The following is a 24417-nucleotide window of genomic DNA, read 5'->3' as shown; positions in this document are numbered from 1 at the left end:
TTGTGTCAGTTCAGACAAGAACCTTGTGTGCTTTGGGCCAGCTGACAAATGGCATAAAGCCCATTTGCCTTGACCATGCAAAGGGAGAAGGTATGGACAAAGCAAATCACAGAAGCTGCCCTGGTGTTACATGTTAAGAAAGAAACCTCCAACCAACCAAAGACCCAAACAATCCACACACATCCCACCCTCATCCTGCATGAAAACGAACCCCACTTGTATGAGGACTTAATGTGTGGATCTCTTCTAGATGGGTAGGAATTCAAAATCAAATTTGAAATTTGAGTTTTAGCTTGTAATTGCTTCTTAAAAACATTGGAAATGTGAATGTATCTCTGATGCATTCCTTTAAAAATGTTAGTTCTGGGTCAAGTTTCTTCTTCTCCTACCACTTAGAGCAACTTCATCTAGAAATTCGAGGCTCAATAAAATGAAGTGTCTGTAATACCTTTTCTTAAAAACAGATTTATCAGTGCTAATATGTTTTGTTGCTATGATAACTCAGTTATCAACATTAAACATTTGTTCAGTCATTTGTTTATCAGTGGCAGTTTGTTAGTAGTTATAAGTAGAATTCCATCTGCCAGTTAAACTATATTGTAAATTAATGTAAGAAATTACCAGCTCCTGGTTTTTTTTTTGGGGGGGGGGGGGGTAGGAGGAGGCGTCTCTCCTAATGAATATGTGAACTTAATTGCACAGAAATGCATCTCCAGAAGATGGTTGGGGGGCATCTCAGGTATGCTGCGCACAAGTGTGTGCCAGCCAGGCGCAAACAGGCACACACTGTGATTATCTCAGTTTTCAAACCTGGAAGAGACAAGAATGTGTTGCTAAATGAGAGAGGCAGTATGTCATGCTCACCGAGATAAAAACAGAAGCTGCCAGACACTTTGGCTTTATTCTGCGAATTCTTTGCTTCAAAACTCTCCTCTTTTATTCCGGCTTATTCTGCCTCCCATCCTCATTCTCCCTCCTTCCTTCGCCGCTGTCGCGATCCCTCTCTCATTGTTCTCTCCCTCTTGCCCGTCTTTGATGCACATACGTTGTCACATTTCATTGACTCTCCCCTCTTCTCTGTTCTTACACTCACGCCTAGTGGTGCTTCAGCCAGAGCTCGCAGCCTCTCCGCCGAGTTTTAGTCATGTGTGAAGCTCAGTTTGATCGAGCGCTCCTTTTCTGCCTTTTCACTCTCGCGAAAGATTAAAAGGTGGCGTCACATCGCTCCCCGGCTTTCTCCCGCAGGAGGGACTTAAAAGGGACAACAAAAACTAATCACTTTCAATAAGCGTTTTCTCGCAAAAAAAAAAAAGAGGGGGGACTTGGCTGTGCGATTCGAGGCCGGTGCTAAGGATTGGGAAGGCTGGAGGATGCTTCATACTGCTAACAAGGGAAGGAAGCCTTCAACTGAGGCAGGTAAGAAGTGCCTGGATCCGAGTGGTTTGTGGAGTGCTTGGTCGGAGCGGGGGATTTTCGGCGTTCTGTAACTGAGGCAGGCAACTGCAGCGAGAGGCAGCAGCGATGTTGTATCAGATTCCTTTTGTTTAAGATGTAAAGTCTGTGCCATAAATTGAATTAGAGATGGGGTTCTGAGGACGCTGTATTCACAATGACTGCTTGTTCCCCCCCCCCCCCTTTCCTCTGTGTATCAAAATAAATCGAGAGCCAGCTTTTGTGAAAGCTGGACTTCACTTAAGGTTAAATTCAGTGCTGAAATCTCAGTCTAAGAAAAGCTTTAGAGTCTTAGAGCCCTCGGGGAGCTTGCATTCTGCAATTTGATTGCAACAGCTTAATTTAAAAAATAATTCACTTATTTACTATTTATTGTGTAAGGTAAAATCCAGCTTTGAGTTTAGGTCTAGGTGAATATGGTTTGTTTGCCTGGCATTTTGTCAGATGAATAGCTATACCCTTTTAGGCATACTGTAAAACCTATTCCGTGTTTATGTTTTGTAAATTGAGATTAAGTAGCATCCTGAATGAAATACGTGACTAAAACTCATAAAATGCATCTGTGTTTAGTAAAGCAATCACCAAATTAGAATAATGGATTTATGTCAGTTGTCAAATGGAGTTAACTCTGAAAGTGCTGTCCACAAGTGCACTTGGATTACAATAAAGGGCTTTCTGTTTAACAGTTATTGAGAGCAGCTAATTTATCAGGCAAAGCCTATGAACTTAAGTCTTGTGATCATATATAATTCTGTAGCCTAAAGGGTTTGTGGTTTTGGGAAACGTGCCCTTTTATTCTCTATAAAAATACATTGAGGTTTTATAGGGATTCCAAAGGCAAAAATAATTTTACTAAGTGCCTTTTATTCACGACTGGAATATTTTAACTATTGGGACGCCTGTTTCTGGTTGTCACTGGCTTTGGTGCCTTTGGTGCCTTTTCTTCTCTCCCTGCATTTTACAGTTGCTCTCTGTATCAGCAAACTGACTCAAAACAGGAGGGAGGATTCTGAGCAGCGGCGATATTCTGAATTTCATTGTCACACCGAAGAGTGAACGAGCAGTCAAGGATAGTTAGACCATTATTAGGGCCCTGGAAGAAAGCAAATACTGCTGTAGTGATCAGAGTTATTTGTAAAGTGGAGCCTCTGAGCAGAGCTGGGAAAAGCTAACTTGGTAAGCTGTCACCGAGTAAACAGCTCTTGCTGGGCAGAATGTCGTGGTGCAGCAGACGAGCACCCTGCAGGGTGAAATGAATGTGTTTACTGGAGAACTTTGGTGTTTATGCCGGTTCCCCCCGAAGCTGGGTGCTGCAGTGCCCGTCCCTGGCTGTGTGCAGGGGCTGCCGGGCAGAGCCGGACCGAGCCCCGGCCGTGCCCTTCCTCCAGTGAATCACACACTTCCAGACTTCCAGCCTCGGACAAAGGGACAGATTTTTTTTTTTTTTTTTTTTTTTTTTTTTTTTTTTTTTTTTGGTAAATGTTTCACTGTTTTGCTGTGGATATCTTTTTACTTTTTAAAACTAAGTTTTGCTTTTTTACGTTTAACTCGTTTATATTTTGGCGTCGGAATTGCCACTCGAGCTCCGTTTCGCCTTTCAACGCCTTTCTGTGTTGTTCTTCCAAGTTCTTTTTGTGCTTCAGTTCTGCTTGAGCACATGTTGGATCAAGCCGAAATTAGGAGTAACTTTTCCAACGAAAATGGAAGTTCTGGTTGTAATGTGGCACTTTAAATGATATTTTTGTGGCTTCAATGAAGCATATCTGAGTATAAATGGTAGATGAATTCTGGTAGGGATTGGCCACGAAGACTTTTGGTCCCTATGATATGGCAGAAAAGTGGAAGGTTGAAGCTGAGCCACTCGATGTGCTCGAGCCCAGAACGCAGGATCTGAATAGCAGAGCATTTATCTCTGATTTTGGCATTTGCTAACTCTGCCCTACTGGATGTTAAATGGGTGATTAATAGAAATAGCAGCATTTTGCTGATGTTCCAGTAGATGTTGCTGGAGAGCAAAGTTAAGATTATTTCATCTAGAGAAAGAAATGCAGTGAGATTACAAAAACCAAAGGAAAACCTCAAGGCTGTTGGTAGTTCCATAATATGAAATCAATAATTTTTACATCGTTATTGTAGGTGCTATTCCATCTGAAAACCTGAAGGGACACGTGTGCTAAAATGAGGCACATGTAGATACAACAATTTGCCTTTTTTTATGGTTTTTAGTTTTTACTTACCTCTTTAAATTTTATCACTATTATTAACATTGTTTGATCTGTGTTTTCTTAAAGGAAGGGCTGAAAGAATATCCCTAAAAGTTAGAGGTTTAGTTTTCTTGTTTTTTAAATAGAGCCACAAAATACAGATGTTTAATTACAAATTAAGGAAATAAATGCATGCCACCTCAAAATTAGAGTTCTAGTACAGTGAAGTTGCTTTCCTTTGAGAATAGCAAGAGCTTACCAAATCAACATATAAAAAACAAAACAAAAAAACCCCTCTTAATTTATATGTTATTTTATGTATACTTATTTTATCTATTAACAGTTGTGAGTTACCATTTTCTTACGTGATTAAATTCTGAGAGAAGCTCTATGATGAGCCTCACATCAATAAATTGTAAGCACCTAATGGCAGACGTGTGAAAAGAGAACTGTGATGTTCTTTACTAAAACTACAGTTTTAATTAATCTGATAAAATGATAAAGCAGTCCCAAAGGAGTGGAGGATTTTAGTATACAGGCACTAACTGATGCAATTTCAGGCAACCACTGACCTCTATCTGTGGGAATATTTATTTTTGGAGATGATCATCAACCGTAACTGATTTCAGATTCAGAACCCTAATGTGCGTTGTGTTTCTTTAATCCCAGCTTTTCATGTAACGCAGGATAAACGTGCAAAACTTAAGCTAGTCATGCTAAAAATGTGATCTCTGTGTGTGCAACTTATTTGTACCTGTTTGTACCTTTAAAAAAAGACAAAAACTATTTGAAGACCTTTTAGAGATTTCAGTTTTGAAAATTAAAATTACTATGTTTGACTGAATTTTATAATACATAGGAGCATGCCTTTATTTTCTTCGCTACTTAATGTGTAAGAAAATTTCAACTTCTGCTTATAATTGGGAAAACTGCAGATAGAAAAATGTGTGGCAGCCTTCTGTAGAGACAAAACTACAGTCTTCTCTCATGTAATTAGCGTTGTAGGCTATTTATTTATTGTGGATTAGATTTAGCATTTTTATGAGTTTTTGCAGATGCATGTGCCATAATGTCTTTCATCTGACAAGCTTTAGGTTGGCTGGGGGTTTTTTGTTTTTGTTTATTTGATTTGGGTTTTTCCCCCCATATAGGTTTGCTATTGCTAGTAGGGATTTCCTTGATGTTCTGCTTCTTTAATTTATTGCTCAATTTGTGCATGGACACAACTGTGTACATGCTAAAGTAATTCCTTAACCTTCAGAAAACTCTCTGTGTACTTGATATGCAGAGGAAGTGAAACCTTTCTGCATTTCATGAGTATAGTTTAGGAAATATAAGGCTCTGTGTATTTATTGAATGAGTGTGTAGTTTTGCTTTTCCAACTTAGTAGTTCCTAATGTTTTAGAGACCATTAGCCATGACCATTGAACGTTGTGTCTCAGTTGGCCACGGCCAAAAAGTTCATGAGCACTTTTACATTTTTAAAATTCTGTCATTCAGAAAAAGAAGCCTGACTGTTTGCAGTGAGAACATCACCAGAATTATGTTCTCATACCTTCCTCACTCTCAGACTTGTCAATTCAATGAAATGGTACATAATTTAGTTTAAAAGATTGTAATATGTCACCAGTTTCTAAAGAGAATTCCCTGTTGAAAACATTGGCAAATTCAGTTTAAAGGCTTATGATACAATATAGCCCTAAGGAATAAACTTTTATCTTTGTATTTCTCAGTTCTCAAAGTCATGAAGAGAAAAGCAAGCATACTTGTATACTGGAATTTTATTTAGGACAACACTCCTGAAGGCTCAGAACAGGGTCAATAACTCTGGCCTCAATTGAGTTTAGTGCCATATTTTTCAGTAACAAGCAACAGTGTATCTCTAGATTTGTCTCTGGGTGCTTATTTATGTAAAAACAACAACAAGAATCTGAATCCATGTATTTAAATTGAAGCCCATTAGAGATTTAAAAATATTTACCTAGTCTCACATTATTGGAACCAAGGAGGAATAGATGTCTAGGAGTCTGCAGTAAGTTATTGAAATATAAGGCTGGGATGTGTACATAGGAAAATGTACTACAGGTAATAGTAATTTAATGAGTTATTTGTGAGGCTTGCAACTGTATCAGAGGCTGTGATACTGCCATTAAAATAGATAAAAATGTGAAAAAACTAATTTTAAAAACTAGAAATAGGATTTGGCAATGAAGTCATCCTAAGACTCTTCTAAAGGAGGACATGGTTGTACATATTTTCCTCATTAATGATGCAATAACTCAAAGTATGGGATGTAAGTTCTTTTAGCTGTACTGTGTAGAATATATTTAGCTAGCACAGTTCTTACTCTATGCATGCAATTTTGGAAGATATGGAGCTCAGTTGCTATCTATAGCTTATATTGATTTAATAAAATTCAACCTGTAGCTCATAGCTGATTCCAAATCAAATAACATTTGTATTCTTTTAGCACATGAAATATTATTATAACATGGTAAAACACTGCATTAGAGGGCTTTACCCCCTCCCTTCAAAAAAGAAATTATTTTAAAAAAGCAGAAAGGCTTTTTAGAGAAAGCTTTTTTGAAGTAGGACATTGTTTTCAGATTGTTCTCCTAAACTTACCATTGTCTGTGAGATTTCAGGAATAAAATCTTATGAAAGTGTCTTGTATGTGGGCAATAAAACATGGGAAGTGTTAGAAAACCCAGTGTATGTTTTCCAGGAATTCTGTTTTGGAACTGGATATAGAGTATTTTTAGTTGAAGAATGTGCCTTTGAAATGTCCCCTGTTAGTTTTGTATATATTTGCTTCTTGTTCTACTTGACCACACAGTACCAAGAGCCAAATAATGGCTCTTGATGATGTCAGTTATCCTAACTTTGTTAGGGAAGAACACAGTCTCTCCTGTTCCCTTCATTTCTCTTTGTTACTGGATTAATGTCTATTTTGAATAGATTTTAGTTGACAAATTCAACTCCTTCAGTCCCTTCTGTTTGGTCTAAATGTCAAACCCAACACTGGCTTTTGTAGAGGTGTTTTTCCCTGGCAGCAGAATGGAGACAAGGAATCAGCTGCAAGATGTTGTGGTGTGGTGGGGGAACAAGTGTTGTAGCGAGCTGGAGGAGACTGGTCTCCTCTCCCCACATACAATAATGTCTGTTTTTCAGTAGTGTGTCTGACCTGTAGCATTCCCTCCCCAGCAGATATTAATGCTAACTGAAACCTCATTTATCTCAGGATTTATATTGATATTCATAGTGGTACCCTAATTCTCTACATAACTGATAAGGCGTGGTGTGTTTGTGTTGGAAGGAAACAAAGAGAAGAGAGGGAAAGAATAGCAAAGATATTTCTGCAGGAAAGAAAATGTTTGTGAGAACAGTGTGGGATTAAAGTCAAAACTGTAACATCAGACACTGAATGCAGATTTCTCTTTAAGTCAACCTATCATGCTATTGCTCTGGTGCGTGTGCATGGGCATAAATAATGTATATGTGCTATACATATACACATGCAGTCTCTAGAGGTCAGTAGAATGTAAGGAATGGACAGATGTTCAGGTTTCTAATGTGAGACTTTGAGATGCAGCATATCAGTTGTTGCAACCTAGGAAAGATGAATATGTTTCTAATGAAATTTGGAAGTCAAGTAATTAATCAGAGTTAACAAAGAGCTGAATGGAGGAGAATCGTGTCTGTCGTGTCGCGGAAATGAGTGTAAATTATTTGTTTTGGGCAAATTCCTGATAAAAGCTCATTTGCCTTCTGAGAAACTTGACAGAGATCCAAACCATGATTATTGTATTACAGCTCATTACATTGCTCTCCTTGCTACCTTTGCTGAGAGGATCTTGTAGAATGACTAAAATGAAATTTAAAATGGTGTTTTGAGACAGCACGTGTCAAATGCAAAGCAAATCAGGGCTCCAGTGTGGGCAATGTATTTTCCCTTCATGTTTACCCTGTTAGCCAAGGCCAGCCATAAGAAATTAATTGTTTCGTCCTCATTCACCACCTTCAAACAAGAAATCTTCTGAACTGTCTGATCCCTTGTTTTCTTTTTACAAGCTGGTTCTGTTTTCTTTTTGAAAGCTGTTTTCACAAATTCACAGACTCATTTAGGCTGCAGAAGACCTCTAAGATCATTGAGTCCAACCCTGATCCCCACCCTGTGAACCAGCCCAGATCACTGAGTGCCACACCCCACTGTTTCCCAAACACCTCCAGGGATGGGGACTGCTCCACCTCCCTGGGCAGCCCCTTCCAATTCCTCACAGCCAATTTGGTGAAGAAATTTTTCTTGATGTCCAACCTAAACCTTCCCCAATGCAGCTTGGGACCATTTCTCCTTGTCCCGTTGATGGTTCCCTGGGATCACACCCTGACCCCCACCCCCAGTGTCCCCTCCTGTCAGGGAGTTGTGCAGAGCCAGTCCCCCCTGAGCCCCCTTTCCTCCAGGATGAAGAGCCCCAGCTCCCTCACGTGTCTCACTCTCCAGACCCCTCTGCAGCTCCACTTCCTTCTCGGGATGAGCTCCAGCACTGCATTATCCCAACTAAACAGAAATCCTGACTCCGGAGTCAGGCTGAGTCACAGTGACACATATGTATTGTTGTATTGTAAACAGTGTGGTTAGATTAAAGTGGAGTTAGATGTTAAATTTATAGATTTAGATATATAAAGATCCTTAGAAGTTAATGCTTCCTATGCTCTCTGTTTCTCTCCCTGAAGAGGCTTTTTAGGTGGTATTTGACATCTTCTGTTCATGTTGTAGTTCTGCTTTGCATTATAAAATATTGATAGGACAGTTCCTGTAATGGAATTAGTTAGATTGTCAATTCCCTTTTTACTTGCCTTCTGGTTATTTTGTTAGTTTGCCTGGGAGCTATGCTTCAAAAATCTCTGTGATCTCCCAAGATATTCTGGAAGGCATCTTTCAAAGTAGTTTACAAAACTTGTTTTAATAGTGAGCTAAACAGAGTCAGTTATTCTGCAGGAGTAATTGCAGGAATCACTCTGGTCTCCTTTTCCCACTGTTCTTTGAGTGTATTGAAAACTTTCTTTAAGCATTAGATATGACAAAATAAAGTTGTGGAAGTGGATCTCAAACTGTATCTACTTTTGGAGAAACAGGAAGACTGCCAGCTCAGTTTGTATTAAATTTATGCTTTTAACATAACATTGTGGCAGTAATAAAAGATGTGCTTGGATTCATTATTAATATATCGTGATAAATTGTGAATATGCATTGATGTTAATGAAGTCTAATAGTTCTCCACATAAACAGCACATGCAACTTTGAACATCAGCCTTGTTCTGGTGTGTGAAATTGCAAGATCTGATTATATGGAAACATCACCTCTGTAGACAGTGAAGAACTGGCTTCCTCAAATTGAAATGATGGCAGGCCTTTGGGTTTAGTTGTTTTATGATGATAAATTTTATTTTGCTTTCCTGTTGTTGGTGTGATTAGGCACAAAGCAATTATAACAGCAGTGGTCCATATTTTTAAGATACAGTGGCTCTTGCCTACCTGGCTGAAAACTGTGTTAATGTTTATGGGGACAAAACTGAATTCAGAATTATCGTTTCTAAAAAACATCTGTTTTCATCAGGATTTTTTCCCACCTTTACACAGTGTAAGAAAAAGAATAGTGAGAAGGTGGTGATTAGATCCAGCAGCACTAATGGTGGAGGTGTATCTTTGGTTTCAGGAAATGTGTGGAGTGGATTGTTCTTTCTATCCCCAGTCAGTTACATATGGGAATGGGGAATGACTGGATACAGCAAAAATGGAGATAAGATGGTTCTTTTTTAAAAGAACATTTGCCTTTCAAAAATATATAAACCAGTGTTTTTAAGAACAATAAACAGCAGGCATAGTTTGTGCTGTACACCCTGTGTTTCAAGGCACACAATTAGAAAATGGTGGATTCTTTTGAGTCTACAACCTACTAGGTAATCCAGTGTAGGTAATCATAATATTAAAGAATTGTCTATGTAATTATCTGTGATTGTGGAAACCTTGACTTCATTACTCAGTCGGTCCCCATAGTTCTTTGTTGAGTATTTTTATTTCTTTGTGAGAAGAGTTGTACGCTTAGAAAACAGGACAAAAGTTCTTGACTTGTACAACAAACACTACAGAACTCTGAAATATGTGCAAACTTGAGTAACCATGAGATCTGGATATAGAGAAATATGAAATGACAGTAATAACCAGTATCACTGTAAAATTACAAATTATTTCAATTTAAGCGATTTCATTTTTCTACACACATTTTTAAAGTCTGTCACCATAAGCTGTTGACTTCATCTTGAAAGCATTCTGCAGTCTTGACAGTTGAGGATTTGTTAATACTAAAGCAGTAATTGTTGGCTTTGAAGAGGGATCCAGCATCTTCAGCAGGAGCTTATTAAACTGTAAAATATGGATTGCCTTTACCCTAATGGCCTCTGAATCCTATTACCATCCCATTAGAGAGTGTGGGATTTTAGTAATTCTGTTGTTGTTTTCAGTGGGCAGCAAGTACAATGGGGAAGGGCAGGGGTTAATGCAATTCATCTCCTGTAATAGTGTAACACTGAGTCCTTTATCATTCCGTGGGAGTCTTTTCCTTCCTGCAGGGAGAGTGTCTGCAACCAGAACTAGTGCCCCACACCCAAAAAACCCACCAAAACCCCCTTGAGGTTTCCTTCATTAGCTCCGCTTTGTAAACACAATAGAAGTAAGTTGAAAAATAAGTGCCAAGTAGGCTATGGTCTAGGAGAGTTTCCAGTCGCTGTCATTGTGCCAAGAGGTATATTGAAAAACATCTTCAGACAAGATCATTACATTTTTAATTATTTAATTGCATCAGTGCCATAATATTCTGAGTGGTTCCCAAAAAATATGAAAGCACCTTATTCTTTACAATTTTCACACTAAATTTATGGGGGAAAGCAAACAAGAAGACAACAAGTGGTGTAAGGAGTAAGAGTGAAACTTTTGTATATGAAATGATGGTGGCTTATTTTGATCTGTGTAAGCTACCTCCAATGCTAGTAAGTCTTACTGGAGGAATAATTTCTTCAAAGTTTACACTAGAGAGGAATGTGCAGCATTAGTATTTTTTAAGAGGGAGTAGAAGAAGTCAGGTACAGGAGGTTTGTCTGCCTTCTGTTGTGCATGAGACCAATATGTAACATTTTCAGCACCAAGTGTGATTTCCCCCCCAGGTGTTCTATTGAGATTGATTTGACAGCTAAATTTCAAATGCTAGAGGCAACTTGCTTCTGACTTAAGAACAGGATCAAAAAGGGGAAGATTTCAAACAGATATTGCAGGATGGAGCTGAGAGGGACTTGTCAGGGTAACTTTTCAGATAAATCATATCTGATACACTGGTGTGCATACCTTATTGAGTTGGGGTTAGTTTGATTCATGAGATGCTTCTAGCTAATAATTTTCTTTTCAAATAGAGATAAAATGGATTGTTAGGCAGGGCAGTTACTTTACATTTTTTATTTATTTAAGAAATTAGAAGATGTTTGTATGGATTGCAGATGTCATAACTAGTTTTCCTTTGTTTTCTTCAGTGTTTGTATTTAGTTCAACTGTAGTGTTGCTATAAATACAAAACTTGGCTTTCTTTGTTATGAATAACTAGGGTCTTGTGTGCAAACAGTGAGAAGTGCCAGAGAAGAGTCTGCTAGAAGAGAGAGATGGGCAACTACTGCTTAAAGCATGACGAGTTAAGGTCATGTGAGCAGCTTTTTATTGCCTACCTGTATTAATTTATGCCTTTTGCACGTTTGGCAGCAGAGCCCAAGAAAGCAAAAGGGAGACATCTTTATAGAAGCAAGATCTTTGGGACCAAGTGCTCTATTGAAACTAATCAGTTCCTCTTTCCAGTCTCACCTCGTTAAGTTTGTGGATCCTTGCAGTTGTTGCACACACACACTCGCCCGTGTGTGGCCAGATCTATTTTCTGACACTGGGTCTTGGAGAGAATTGGTTGGTTACCTCCTGGTCTTCCTGCAATCATTCCTTCCCAAAATGGAATGTCACAATTGTTGCCCCCTTCCCACGAGTGCTGGAAAGAGAGAGCCCAAATTCATCTGCTGTGGGAGTTGCAGATGGATAATCTGCTCTCTTAAACTGGAAAATCAGGGACCAGTAACCCAGTTTCTTTCCTGTGGAGTAGATAGGTTCTCTTTTACAGGCAGTCAAATTTAAATGCCTTGCAGTCTGCTGTACAAGTAGGTCAGTGTTATAGCTGGAACCAAGTCAACTGATTTGTCAGGAAGCTATTTTCCCTCCTGAAAGCACCCTCTTCTTGACCCTGCGTTGGGTAGAGTCCATGTAGGTCAGTCTGGTTCTGTTAAGTGCTGAACAAGTCTGTGGGAAGGTAGGATCTGCTTCCTCGAGTTAATAATCTAATTATAGCCTTACTTGCAGAACTCTGTAGTAGCTAAATATTTTAAGGGTTTTCTTCTTGCTTATGAGCAAACTTAAACAAGATGCTACTACAAGAAATGCGCTTACTTTAGAAAACAGCTTTGTTCTAGAAGATCTCAGAATGAATCTTTGTTCTAATCTGTAGGACCTAGGTGATAACAATAAAATGAGGGAGGATATATTGGTGTGGTTTTATTTTTTAATTTAGGTTTTATTTAGGCTAAAGCCTTTCAGAACACAGTTAACTAAAAAATCACAAAGTAGCTGTACTGGTATGAATCCTAATTAATTTGCAGACTCTGATGTATGAAAATAATGGGGAAATCACTAAATAAAGTTTGACAATAAAGGTGTTCTAAAAATATAAGCAGGACCACTGAAAAGCTCATTTTTTCCAGGGCTGTAATGTCCAGTAGTGACATGAATTATCTCCCTGCTGCTGCCTTCAGCCTTGCCCCGTTTGGTTCCTGCTGTTTCGTGTCTCCAGCAGAGTGGTGCAGCCACTCTGGTCACTTGACATGTGTCACTAGACTTGTGTGGTTTGCTTCCCTACAACCAAGTTTTAATTTGAAAACACTATCTGATATTGGATCATGTTTTGTAGTACTGCAGCTTGTTGGGAATATAGTAGGAATATAGTTACTTTTTTTACAGAAGGCCTCTCATTGCAACTTTTTTTTTTTCAAACCTACACTGTGGTATTTTGTTTATATGCATTTCAAATGCTGACTTAGAATGCATTGTGTACTGGGAAGTGCTGGCATGGATTTATGGGTTTTGGGAATTGTTTTTCAAGTACAAGCTTTAAGTAAGTTGTAATTAAACTATGTAAAGAAACTCAAACTTTAAAACAATTAAGTATCTTTTAATTTGCTTTTTGCATCTGAAAGCTGAGCTTGTACTGTAAGTACTAAAATTAGTCTGCCATCAAAATCATATTGTTTAAACTTCTGACATATGCCAGAGAGGTGGAGAGGGGAAACAACAAGCAAATAAAACATTTGTGCCAAGGAGCTGCTTTTTAAATTAGCAAACAACATTGGTGTCTCATCCCAAATAAGAGAGCAGAATCTAATAAAGCATGCAGTGTTTTCATTTCAATCTGTTAAATAAAAATGGGGAAACACTCAGCAGAGGTGGAAGTAGCCAAACAGAGAGGTTAAGAATTGCTTTGTCAGGAATGAAATAAATTTGATGCAGGTTTTGTGGTCAGTTGTTAAACCCTGGACTAATAACTGAAGTGAAAGGTTGCAATCTAGTCTCTGTAAGGTAATGAAAGAGTTTACCTGACTATTGAAGATCATTGGTCTGATTAATAATTATTTTGAACTGAAATTTGTTTCTCTCTGGACTCTGTAACATTTTATTGTACTTTAAATTGGCTCAAAAGGAAGATTGGAATCTAAACAAGCAAAGGCTAGTCCTTCCAAACCCCCCAGAAAAATTTGATTGCTGGAAGGGACTTCCTGCAGCTGATGTGATTTTTCTGTACACTTCTGTTACTAAACAGTTCTTTAGTTCAATGACAGGAAAGAGTCTTTCCAGATACAATTTCAGTTGCATGGATTTGAATGAAGGATGGAGGCCCAAAATGCTGTGGACTGTAACCTGGTGCCTGCAGTTACATGTCAGGACTGTGCCCTTCTGTGTGGACCTGAGTGGTTTTGTCTGCCATGGACACGTAAACCAAGCAAGGTGATTTCTTGTTGGTTGGATCACAGGTCACATTGGAAATAACTTCCTTACAAGAACTCATTTGGGAAGCATAGAGCCTTGTTGCACAAAGGAAGGTAACATGAAAGGTTGAGCTTATTATCTAAGAAACCCCCTGTAAATTAATCCTTGCTTTCTATTTTTATTTTTTTTTTAATCCTGGCATACCACATGGGGGAAAAGCCAATAAGATAATTGAGTCAGGATTATTTTTGTGCTAGCTGTAAGCCAGCAGAAATTTCTGTTATTTTTCTGAGAAGGTGTGCTAAGGTAACCTCAGGAGGCCCAGGATTGAAAGGTGTCATCCTGCTCCTGCCTCCCACCCCTCACTGGTTTGAACAGCAGGGACTGCAGTTTCACATTAATCTGTTGAAAACTCCAACCTGAAAAGTTGGAGAGATCTCTTCCCAGGGATGTTTATTTGAAATCAATGTTTTGAGGGCAGAAAAATCATCTCCCAACCTGCAATTCTATTAATAAATATGAAATGGTAGTTAGTTCTTGAGATTTTTTTGTATGTTGGTGACCAGCTCACAATCTTTTCACCAAAATGTGCAACTTGGAGTCCTTCTAAGCTCAGGTTAACTGACCAGTGTGATTGGACCTTTCAGATGATTTGGCAAAGAACACCAGTCTCTGTTCATGTGTTTCCATGTCAGACTCCAGTGATTTTACACAGGATATCTCTTTGCAGATTATGGAACCTTTAGCACTGTTTACCAGCTAAACTTATCTTAAGTGCAACTTGTTTGATTTCTTGCTTAAAATTTCTCATGAGCCTGTGTAAGCAGGGAGCCTTTCTGGCCTCAGAGTGGGATTTTCATTATTTTTATATCATTCATGACGCTCTGAATTCATTCTGGCTTGTGTAATGCAATATCCTTTTTGCAAAGTAGAAGTGCTTCCTATGCAAACTCAGCATTGTGTTCCAAACCCATGCTCAGCTGCAGGTTTTGTACAATGTGTTTGCAATACCTGTATATTAAACTAGAGCTCTCCAGATATCAATAATTCTGTGTGGTGGCACATGTAGAGTGTTTTAATATTTAGTCCTTTGCTGCCTTCTGATGGAAAATAACCCCTTTCAACTGCATTAACAAAAAGCCTGTCTGCATCAGAAGTTCTGCTTTTTTAATGAAAACTTTGGGTTGGATTTGTATTCTAGTAACTCTGGCAATTGAGAGACAAAAGTGACACTGACTGAAGCAAAGTATCTAATCAGACATGAGGTTTGACTATTCCAGATGCCTCTGATTGTGAAATCCAGACATTGCACAGACTGTTATACAGTGCCAATGTTCTGATCATCAGAAAGTGGAAGAGTCACTGCTGGCTTCCCCATGATAATATTTCTACCCACTCCTTCGAAGTGTATCTTAAGTACAAATACTGCTGTTCCTAGTACATAATTGTAAAGCAATGTTCTAATGTGGTCCTTTTGCTTCCTTAACAAAGTTGTCAGCATGAGTTACATTAACCACTTACAAAGTCCCTCTATATGTATATAGATAAAGTGGTGCATAGAAATTAGGAACCAGATTTATAAAATGAGAACTGGAGGAACTGGCAATTCCTTTTCAGTCTGAAGCCTGCTAATTCAGAGTGATTGCTCTGATCAGCACTACATGGAGTTAAATCCCTCTCTGGATGTTTGCATTTTTCATTCTTCTTTGCAGTTTTGAATGCACCTTTCAACTAGGAGAGAATTAATTTGTTCTTTTGTGTGTGTGTGCATTGGGATGATATATAGTCTCATTTTCCCACTGTCCCATTTTCAGACTGCAAAAGAATGGGATGTACCAGTGGCTGGTCTGATACCACGAAAAGGAAAAGCTGCAGCTCTACTGGCAGTACAGTAAATTGGAAGGGAAGGTGCTCTTTGTGTAGCAGAGGTGTGTTCTGGTCCATGTGGGCATTGTTGGCTGTGTGGGACGTTGCCTCCAGGAAATGCTGAGCTGGCTTTTCCCCCAAGTCCAGGTTAAAAGTTGGGAGCATGGAGAAGTCACTGCAGCACATTTTTACTGCTGCCAGTTTTAGTGTGATCTGTTATGTGTTAGCTTACAGATGTAATCCTGATTAAAGATCTGTCCCTTGTCTCTGTGACAGTTTAGGAATGGGGAAAAAGCAAACAATCACCAGACACGGGCATTGTTGTGCTGTGCAGAACTGTGGACTTTGGCATGCTGAGGTTGTAGGGAAAAATCTTCATCTCATGCCTGAAACTAAGATCTAAAGGGACCTTTTTGCTCAGACTTTGTTTTCATGTGGGCTGTTTTTCATACTCCAATCCATTGACAACACTTTTCCATGCACCCAGCAAACTGCTGGACCTTGCTTTTATGTGTGAGTAAAGTGAGTTTCACCTTGAAATAATAAACACATAAGGAATTGTTTGTCTGTTTGGGAAAATGTGTGCTTCTAAGGTTTTGGGAGCTTTGTTCAAGGTCTTTAACATCAAATTAGCGAAAATAAAAGGTATATTAAAATCATTAGAGAGAGTGAGTTCCTGCTTTTACGTGAGCTCAATTTTCTCCTGTGCTAAGTCTCCTGAGATCTGTAGACAGTCAGTGCCAAGATAACATTGGCACCATTTTCTTATTGCCATGGTGATCTTCAGCTCTGCTGAATACTCAAGGGAGACTATGGTATTTTAAAGCAAGTAGAATTTTGGTAATTAAAAAGGCTGGAAGGAAGGATCTTTCTAAATTTTGCCAGCTTGGGTAAATAAGGATAATGAATTATGTCTGAATAGAGAAGTTATTAGTCTGCTTTAGTTGATTTGTGCAGAGTATTAGTCGAGTAAAAGGCTCTGGGGGTCGCAGTGGGGTCTCAGTGTCCATCAGGGTTCAGTGTCTGAGCTGACTCTGGGGCTTCTCCTCCGAGCAGCAGCAGGGGAACAGCACTGCCCTTTGTGGGAGTGGGGCTGGCAGGAGCCCTGCTCCTCCTGCCTCCCCTCTGCTCTGGGAATAAAGGCACCAGTACATGCCAGAAGATTTCCAAATTAAGGCTCTTGCTCGGAAGTTGGATTCCTCCTGTTTGTGCTGTTTCATCACACGTCAGTGTTACACTTTACTGATGGCAGTGGATTTTTCAGGCTCCCCATCGTTTCTGTCATGGCCCAGTTTTCATTTCTCTCTGGCTACAGCATGAGTCAGCATTTGGGATTGATTTATGTTTATTTATTTCTCTGATATTCCCTCCACTTTTTTCCCCCCCTTATGTTTTATGACCCTTTCAACTCACCAGGCAGTGCACAGAGGCAGTGTAAAGCATGCAGACAGTACACCTTGTTACACTGATATGTTGGAGTAAAAAAAAAAAAAGTTCCAGAATCTTTGTACTAGCACAATTTCAGCCCTTTATTAGAGGTGAAATTTAGCCCTTCAGCCACAGTAGCTGTTTTTGCAAAGCTGTGCGTTGTCTTGAAGACTTCTGCAAAATACACTTTTGGTGAGCAAATCAACATTTAAGATGAAACTTAATTGTTTTGTATTTAATTAGGGTAGTTTGAGAGAAATACAAATTGTTGCATCATTTCTACATAATTCACTCCATCCATATGTGTTTACCCATTGTTATCTATAAATACTGCTTGTGATTTAGGGCATTCTTAAATACTTTTTCATAATATATTTAAGTTTGTTAAGTTGCAAAGTAGAAAGAGCAATTTGGATTCTCCTTCAGTGTACAGTTTAGTTGTGGCAGACCTGAATGCTGCCCATTATTCTTATTAAGTATTAAAAGAGATTTCAGTCCATTTTATATGTTAAAAACCATTTTCCTTATCAAGCCAGATTTTAAGCCTTGCTAAAGCAAGCTGGTGACTTCAGAAATGTATAAATGTGGTTCTTGCAAAACAGAATCAGTGTGCAGTTCCATGTTGATACTGTGAGATTGTGAAAAAAAGTTATTTGAAAGATTTGGGATTAAACAGGAAATTTATATTTGCAGTCTACAGTGTAAATGCATATTTACTGTTTCTCTTATTTGGATGTGTCCTCAGAAATATCTGTGTCCAGGGGATGGACTCGTAGTGTCTTCAGTGGTCTCCAGGCTGGAGCTCTGGAGCAGCATTGCTGCTGTGGAAGTGAAGCTTTGGCAGCTTTGCACAATCCCCAGCACAGGCAGCTAATGGAAAAAAAAAAACCAACCCAAAAACAAACGAGTGGCATTCTGGGGGCAGTAGAAAGCAGGTGTTGTGCGTGTGTACAGACACCCACCCTGCTCCCCCAGTTCTTCTGGAACCTCCAGATCCTCAGGGGACGCTGCTGCCTCATCCCAGCCTGTGCCAAGATGTGTAACACCCCAGCTCCTCTGCTGAAGGGGTAGGTGGATTTGGACAGCTCTGTATCAATTCCTGAGGACACGCAGTCACTTTCCCCAAATGGTTCAGTCTCTAATTAGTGGGCACAGAGCTCTGCCAAGAAATGTATTTCTGGCAGAGCTCCACTTCACTGAGTGGGTCAGGATTTGGCTGATTTTTATTGCTAGACTCTATATGTGATTGATTTTGTTCAGCTGAATGTAATCCCCTGGTCTGTTTGTTTTGTCACATCAGCATAGGTAAATTGAATCTTTGATGGGGTAATCTTTGCAGGTTTTCTTTTGTTGGGTTGGTTGGTGGTGTTTTTTTTGGTGGGAACTCAGTTTTGTGGTGGCCTTACGTATTTTCAAATATTTTAATGGAAGCATCCATTAAAGTAAATTAGAAACTTCACAGCTTTTTTATTTACTTGCATTGGGTTTTATTATTATTTAAAGACCATAGTCTAACTATGCTCTAAATTTACCTTTTTTTAAAAAGCATAAACCGATTACTTGCCTGGCTCTGAGCAAGGATTACAGGAAATAAACAAGCCCAAGTCTCTATCTAGTTATTTTTAGCTTAACTATACTACTTCTTAGTTCAGTTCAAGATGAGATGAGAACTGCAAATAGCCTAAATTAGTCTGCAGCATTTATATCTTGTTAGGTTTCCTGCTTTGGAAAATATGCAGGAAAATGATTATACGTGGTATTCATCTAGAGGCTGATGAGTTTGTTATAATTATGAAGGTAGATGTAATGAGATGAAAACATCTTTCTTTAAGCTCTCTGAGGAATTCCTTCTCTCCATACTGCTGTTGGGTTAACTGTTTTCTAACCAAAGTGTTCCTCAGAATTCACTTCTCACATTTTGGGGTTTCCTCAGTTGCTGTTTAGGAGATTGATTGATTGGCAGCTCTGCCATTAGCATTTATAGGTGATAACTAATTAAATTCTACATGCACATGAGTGGATAATAAAGACCCCTTTGCATCTCATTTATTAACACAAATCTCCAGTGTAATTATCATTTTACCATTATTTAGCATGCTTAATAACTCTTTGTTGAGTAATTTTCTAGTTCCTTCTAAAAGACACTGAGCTACAAGTGTATCTAAAATCTTCATCTTGTACAAAGTTATAATATAATAATTTGGGGTTTGGTTTATGCTTCCTTTTATCTTTCAGGGAAAAAAACTTTGGATTTTTGCAGCTCAAAGTTTTTCAATTAACAGGGAATAGTGTCAGCAAGGAACTAATGAGAATGGGACTATGAATATTTACTCTTTGAGGAGTGCTGGGTTTGCTTGATATCACTGTCAGAGCAGATTAGAAATTGCTCTTTTTATTTTGTTTGTTTTGCTGCTGATGATTTTTGTTTGTGTGGTGGTAATTTTTTTTTTTTTCAAGGCTGTGTCTAGAGCCCTCCTTTCCCCAAAGGCTTCTATCTGTATGGTTTTTTTCCATATGCTTTTATTTATGTGTTAGTAATGTGTATGTGTATATTTATTTACATGCAATTGTCCAAATATTATCTGTGCAAGTGCTTATGTTTGAGAACTGGTTATGATACCCTTATTTTCATGTGAAGAGAGCTCTGGACAAATTAAACAGACATTGGCAAAAGTTTTCCTTCAGTGATTGATAAACTTGTAGTGTTTTTATTATATTTGTTGTCTGTGGGTACATATATTTCTAGAAATGCCTGCTGTCACTGTAACTTTCCAGAGGTTTAGTTGACTTTTATGTGGCAATACCTATTTCTGAGAAACTGGGAGTATCTTTCTGTTACTCTTTTGTTCATTTGTACTGTACATTTTTGGAGCGTCATACACTGAATATTTTGGTGTGAACTTTTATGACAGCAGAATTTTTATTCAGGATTGCAGTTTAACTCTCTAGTAATGTGGAGGTATTCAAGATTTCAACATAAGAAACAGCACAAGTTCTTCCTTCACAAGAAGCCGTCTTTTCCCCTAACTGTGATCCCAGACTCTGCTGTCACAGTTTGCTGCTAAAGCTTCACGTAAATTTCACCTAGAATATAATTTTTTTCCACAAGCTTAATTGTGCAGATATTTAGTCATTATTCATCTTTTATGCATATTGTAATGCCAAGCCACGTTTTGCAGCCAAACACAGGCCTTCTGGCACAGGAGTCATGTGTACATTTTTGACAGCATGTTGAGATCACCATGATCCAAATGTTTCTTTAAGAAATTGTCAGAAGGAAAGCAGATCTTTAAAGAGAATCACATGTCCTGGTGGGCTTTTAATGTGCTCTACATGAGACAGCTTTTCTTGGGCTAGACCAATTTCTAACTAAAGGTAAACTAAAATCTTTTGGTGCCAAATTTAAACATAAGGGTTCCCAGTTTACCTTATGTTAGGAATTGGTCTAAAAGAGATGTAAGCAATATCTACCTTTTTTGGTTTCTTGACTTTCCAATGTCCCTTTTCCTTAATCCTTGAGTCTCTCTTGATGTGACGTGATGATTTGCTGTAGAAAAACAGAGGGCAGTTTTTCTATGGAGACTAAAGAGTGAATGTCTATTTGCTTTCTGGTCATAGAGTGAATGAATATCCACTCAGGCTAGGGACAGTGAATTTCCAGTGGGTGAAGGCTTTCTCAAACAGCTTATAGCTCTCTGCAGTTTAGGATGGGAGTGACTTTGCAGTAGTGGAGCTTTCTCAGCTGTCGTAAGTTCTTACACAGCTCTGCGGAAATGCACAGCCAAAAAGCATCAACATTTGTGAACTGGATTCTCCCTTTCATCTTTGCAATCTTTGAAAACAGAAGTAATTGCCAATAGGTTTGGGGTGGGTGCAGCTGTGAGAGTAGCTTGGGGCAGGGCTGCTCACCTCACTCAGGTTTGTGTAGTAGGCAGAAGATGATTGTGGTTTGATTTCTCTCATTTTCAGCTATTACAGCCACTTTGTGCCTGTGTATCTTAGGGGATAACAAGTATCTCATCTTTTATCTTGAATGGTATTTTCTTACAGGCTTTGGGGTTTGGCAGCAAATACTCAAGATCTAGGAAGGAGATGTGGGCAAGTGTGCATGCGCTGATTTGTGCATGTGCTGCCTCATGGACTGAGTCATGTTTCTTTAAGTGAAAGAGCAACTCACATATTGCATTCTGCCTTGGTCTGTACTGTTGTTCAGGAAGCTGTTATTTGTTACTTCACAAACGCCTTTGGTATAACCTTCCTCTCACATAGTGCGTTAAACTCCTCAGCTAATTTCTGTACATTGTTTAGTCACTGAAGACTGTGCATTTTTATGAGTGACTTGAAAATAAAGAACTTATTTTCAAAATGTGTAAGCATCTAAATATTGCTGTTATGATCATATTTTGAGTGTTGGTGCAAATAAAAATTAAAAAAAAAAAAAAAAAAGGGAATTGGAGGGTACCAAGGCTCCTAAACTACAGAACAAAAAAAAGTTTTCAATATGGTTTTACATGCAATTAGTGAAGAAAAAGTGACTAATTTTCTACATTTTAAGTGGTAGAGAGTAAGGGTCCTACTTTTCTCTGGTTTTCCTTATGTTTTGTTTTTGGAAACTTCAGTTTATTCAAAATTTCATGGAGATACACAGGTATATCTTGTAGATATACCACTTTGGTCTTTTAATCATTTGTTCAGTTTTCTTCTGTCTATATATTTTAAGGTGTTCTGTTGACAAAAGTCCTTGGAATGTTAAATAATTCTTAGATTAAGTATGTTTGACAAGAAGGGGTTTAGAGTAAACCTGTGTTTCTGAAACTCCCAATTTGTGTTGATAGCCATTTGGGCAACTTTTGCTTCCACGTGCTTTGACTTCCATCTTTTCATTTGGCATTTAGCAACACGGGCATTTTGCAGGAACTTTTAAGGAGCGCTGGAAACAAACTAAATACCTTGAAGCGTTGGCCATTCCCACCAGCAGTGAGGTTGGAAATCTCGTGGTGGAGTTGTGCTGTCACTGCCAAAGTGACCTTGGTGGGTGGAAAGATGACGGAGTGCTGTGCCGGCCGCGGCTGACAGCAGCGCGATAGCGGCACGCTTGACAAATCGCTGGCATTAAAACGGGGGGCACTTTCGGCAGCACCGGCGTCCCAATCCATCAGTCCTGATTACTACACAAACGTCAGCCCTGGCACAGAGCACATTTGTCAGGGGGAGTAAAAAGCAGTTGTTAGTAGGAGCACTCCCTGTCACGGTAATGGACTGAGGCTGGCGGCACTGACTCGCGGGAACCGACGCGTTTGCAAACCACGACTTGGAGAAAACACTTTATTTACACTGTGCAGTGGGATAATTAAATAGGCAGGATTAGAAACTTTGCATAGGGATGATTGAAAAGTTTCTTGAGTGCTCGAGGCTACCTGAAGAGTATCAGAAAGATTCCTGTTCTATAGAATGGTGAAATGCAGCAGGGAGTCAAAATGCATTCTGTAAAAATTCTTTGAAAGGAAGGCCTAATTCAGATGAGTTCAGATTTTGTTTTTCTTAATGCCAGTGAAGAAACTATACAATAGGAACTCAGTCAGAAATAGAAGTAATTGCAAAATTGGATATGGATTGATATTTTCAGTCATAGCTACTTATTTGTGCATCTTTCCTAGGGTTTGTGTGTGTGTGTCTGAGGAATTCTACAGAAAGATCGTCATTTAGAGTAAAAGAAATCACTGTAAATAGTGGTCTGTGTATTGAACAGCTGATTTTGTTTTTATTGACAAGAGTAGGGCTATCCCATAAAGAAACAGTGTTACTCTAGTGTGACTTTTGTATTGTAAAACTGATATTCCTAACAGATTGTCAGAAAAATTGTTCTAATTTTTGCTCACTGATTAGTCAGTATTGAGTGGATAATAGATTTAAAAAAATTTCAGATAATTATTCCAGAAATAATGAGTCATTTAAGTTTAAATGTGTTTATATTTGATTTGTTTGGGTTTTTTTGAAGGGAATCAGTACACTTGTTAATGCCAATACTGTTTTCAACAGAGCTTTTCTGTAGAAGAGTTTTTATTTATTTCAGTTCTTTTGTCTTGCCTTGGAAAAGAATGCAAAATATGTGATAGAGAATACCTCACAGTGAATGAATAAAATTACTGTTGCAATTGAGAGATCTTAAAGGCCATCAATTGCTCTTATTTTTTTACCCATGTGGAGTTTTTGTGATCTGTTTTTTTCCAAAGTTTCACCTCCCAGTTGTCCTACCCTAATTAATGCCAATTTCAATAAAAGCCTTTTGCCAAACACTGAAATGCTGAAAATAAGATGGCCCGAGGGAAGGCTGCATTTGATTTCTCAGTTGCATTTAGGTAGATTTTAGTTATTATTTTACTTTTTAGGTTATGATTAAACTTGGATTCATCAAAAAAAGAGAAAAATTTCATCTGCAGTGCTAAAAACATGAATGTTTCTTTGGCTCTCTGCTATACTTCTGACTTTGTGTTGTGGGTTAGAGTTTAGTATGCAGAAGTCAGTATATACATCTTTCAATGTTTTGAGTTAAACTTCCATTCTACTAGAATAATAGAAATTACGAGTTTCTTATACTGCTTAAAAAACTGGGAGTTCTCTTGTCCCTCCTCCAGCATTTAGATTACATTTACATTTACATTTATATTACATTTGATTAAGGGCAGCATTTGCTGCCAAGGTGAAACAATGGGGAGATGGGTTTGAAACATGGATGTTCTTCTTTGGGTTCTTCTATTGATAAACCTCCTGGATTATCAATAAATGTCTCAGGTGCGTTACCTGGGCACCTCGTTCCTTTACATTCTTTGCGCTTTGGGAAGTATTAGTGTGTTTATTCTCACTGTCTTAATGAAATTAAGAATGGATTAGTAGGATCAAATCTTTTAATAAAAGGGTAGTTGCAGTGTGTTTGAAACTGTAATGCTGTGTTCTTGGATGCTGGGATTTCATTCAAACACTGTTGTAAGCCTTTCTTACATCTGCAGATTTGTGGCAACAATTCCATTCTGAACCTCCAAACACCTTTTTGTGTGCATTACTAGAAAGATCCCGTTCAAATCAGATTTTGGGTAATATTGGTTACTGAAGATTTTTTTTAACCTGAGTAATTAAATGAAAGATTAGATATAATATCTTGCTGGACATGAAAATGTTGATTTCTGTGCTTTTGTGTTGATGAAACAGTGGCTTGAGGAGATAAACATTCCTTCCATCATTATGGCTTTAGTGTTTTGCCATTCACTTCTTTTTTCCTGCTCAATGGACATAATCAGTTGTATCTGTATTTGCATGAACAGCTGTAGGCCATGCATAGTTCACCAAGAA

At 38.5% G+C, this 24417-nt stretch overlaps 1 protein-coding gene across 2 annotated transcripts in view; it reads left to right on the top strand.

Annotated features, from left to right (window-relative positions):
* Window positions 1–1010: 1010 nt before the first annotated feature.
* LOC136367394 (teneurin-2-like) overlaps window positions 1011–24417 on the top strand; it is a 173055-nt gene continuing 149648 nt past the window's right edge. For both annotated transcript variants that reach the window (XM_066328955.1, XM_066328954.1), the window contains exon 1: window positions 1011–1416. In XM_066328955.1, the coding sequence (XP_066185052.1) occupies window positions 1371–1416 (46 nt within the window). In that variant the 5' untranslated portion in view covers window positions 1011–1370. The remainder of the gene's footprint in view (window positions 1417–24417) is intronic.

This window comes from Sylvia atricapilla, chromosome 14 (genome assembly GCF_009819655.1).
Source record: "Sylvia atricapilla isolate bSylAtr1 chromosome 14, bSylAtr1.pri, whole genome shotgun sequence".
In the NCBI taxonomy this organism is placed as follows: domain Eukaryota; kingdom Metazoa; phylum Chordata; class Aves; order Passeriformes; family Sylviidae; genus Sylvia; species Sylvia atricapilla.
This window is presented reverse-complemented; position numbering and strand designations above follow the sequence as displayed.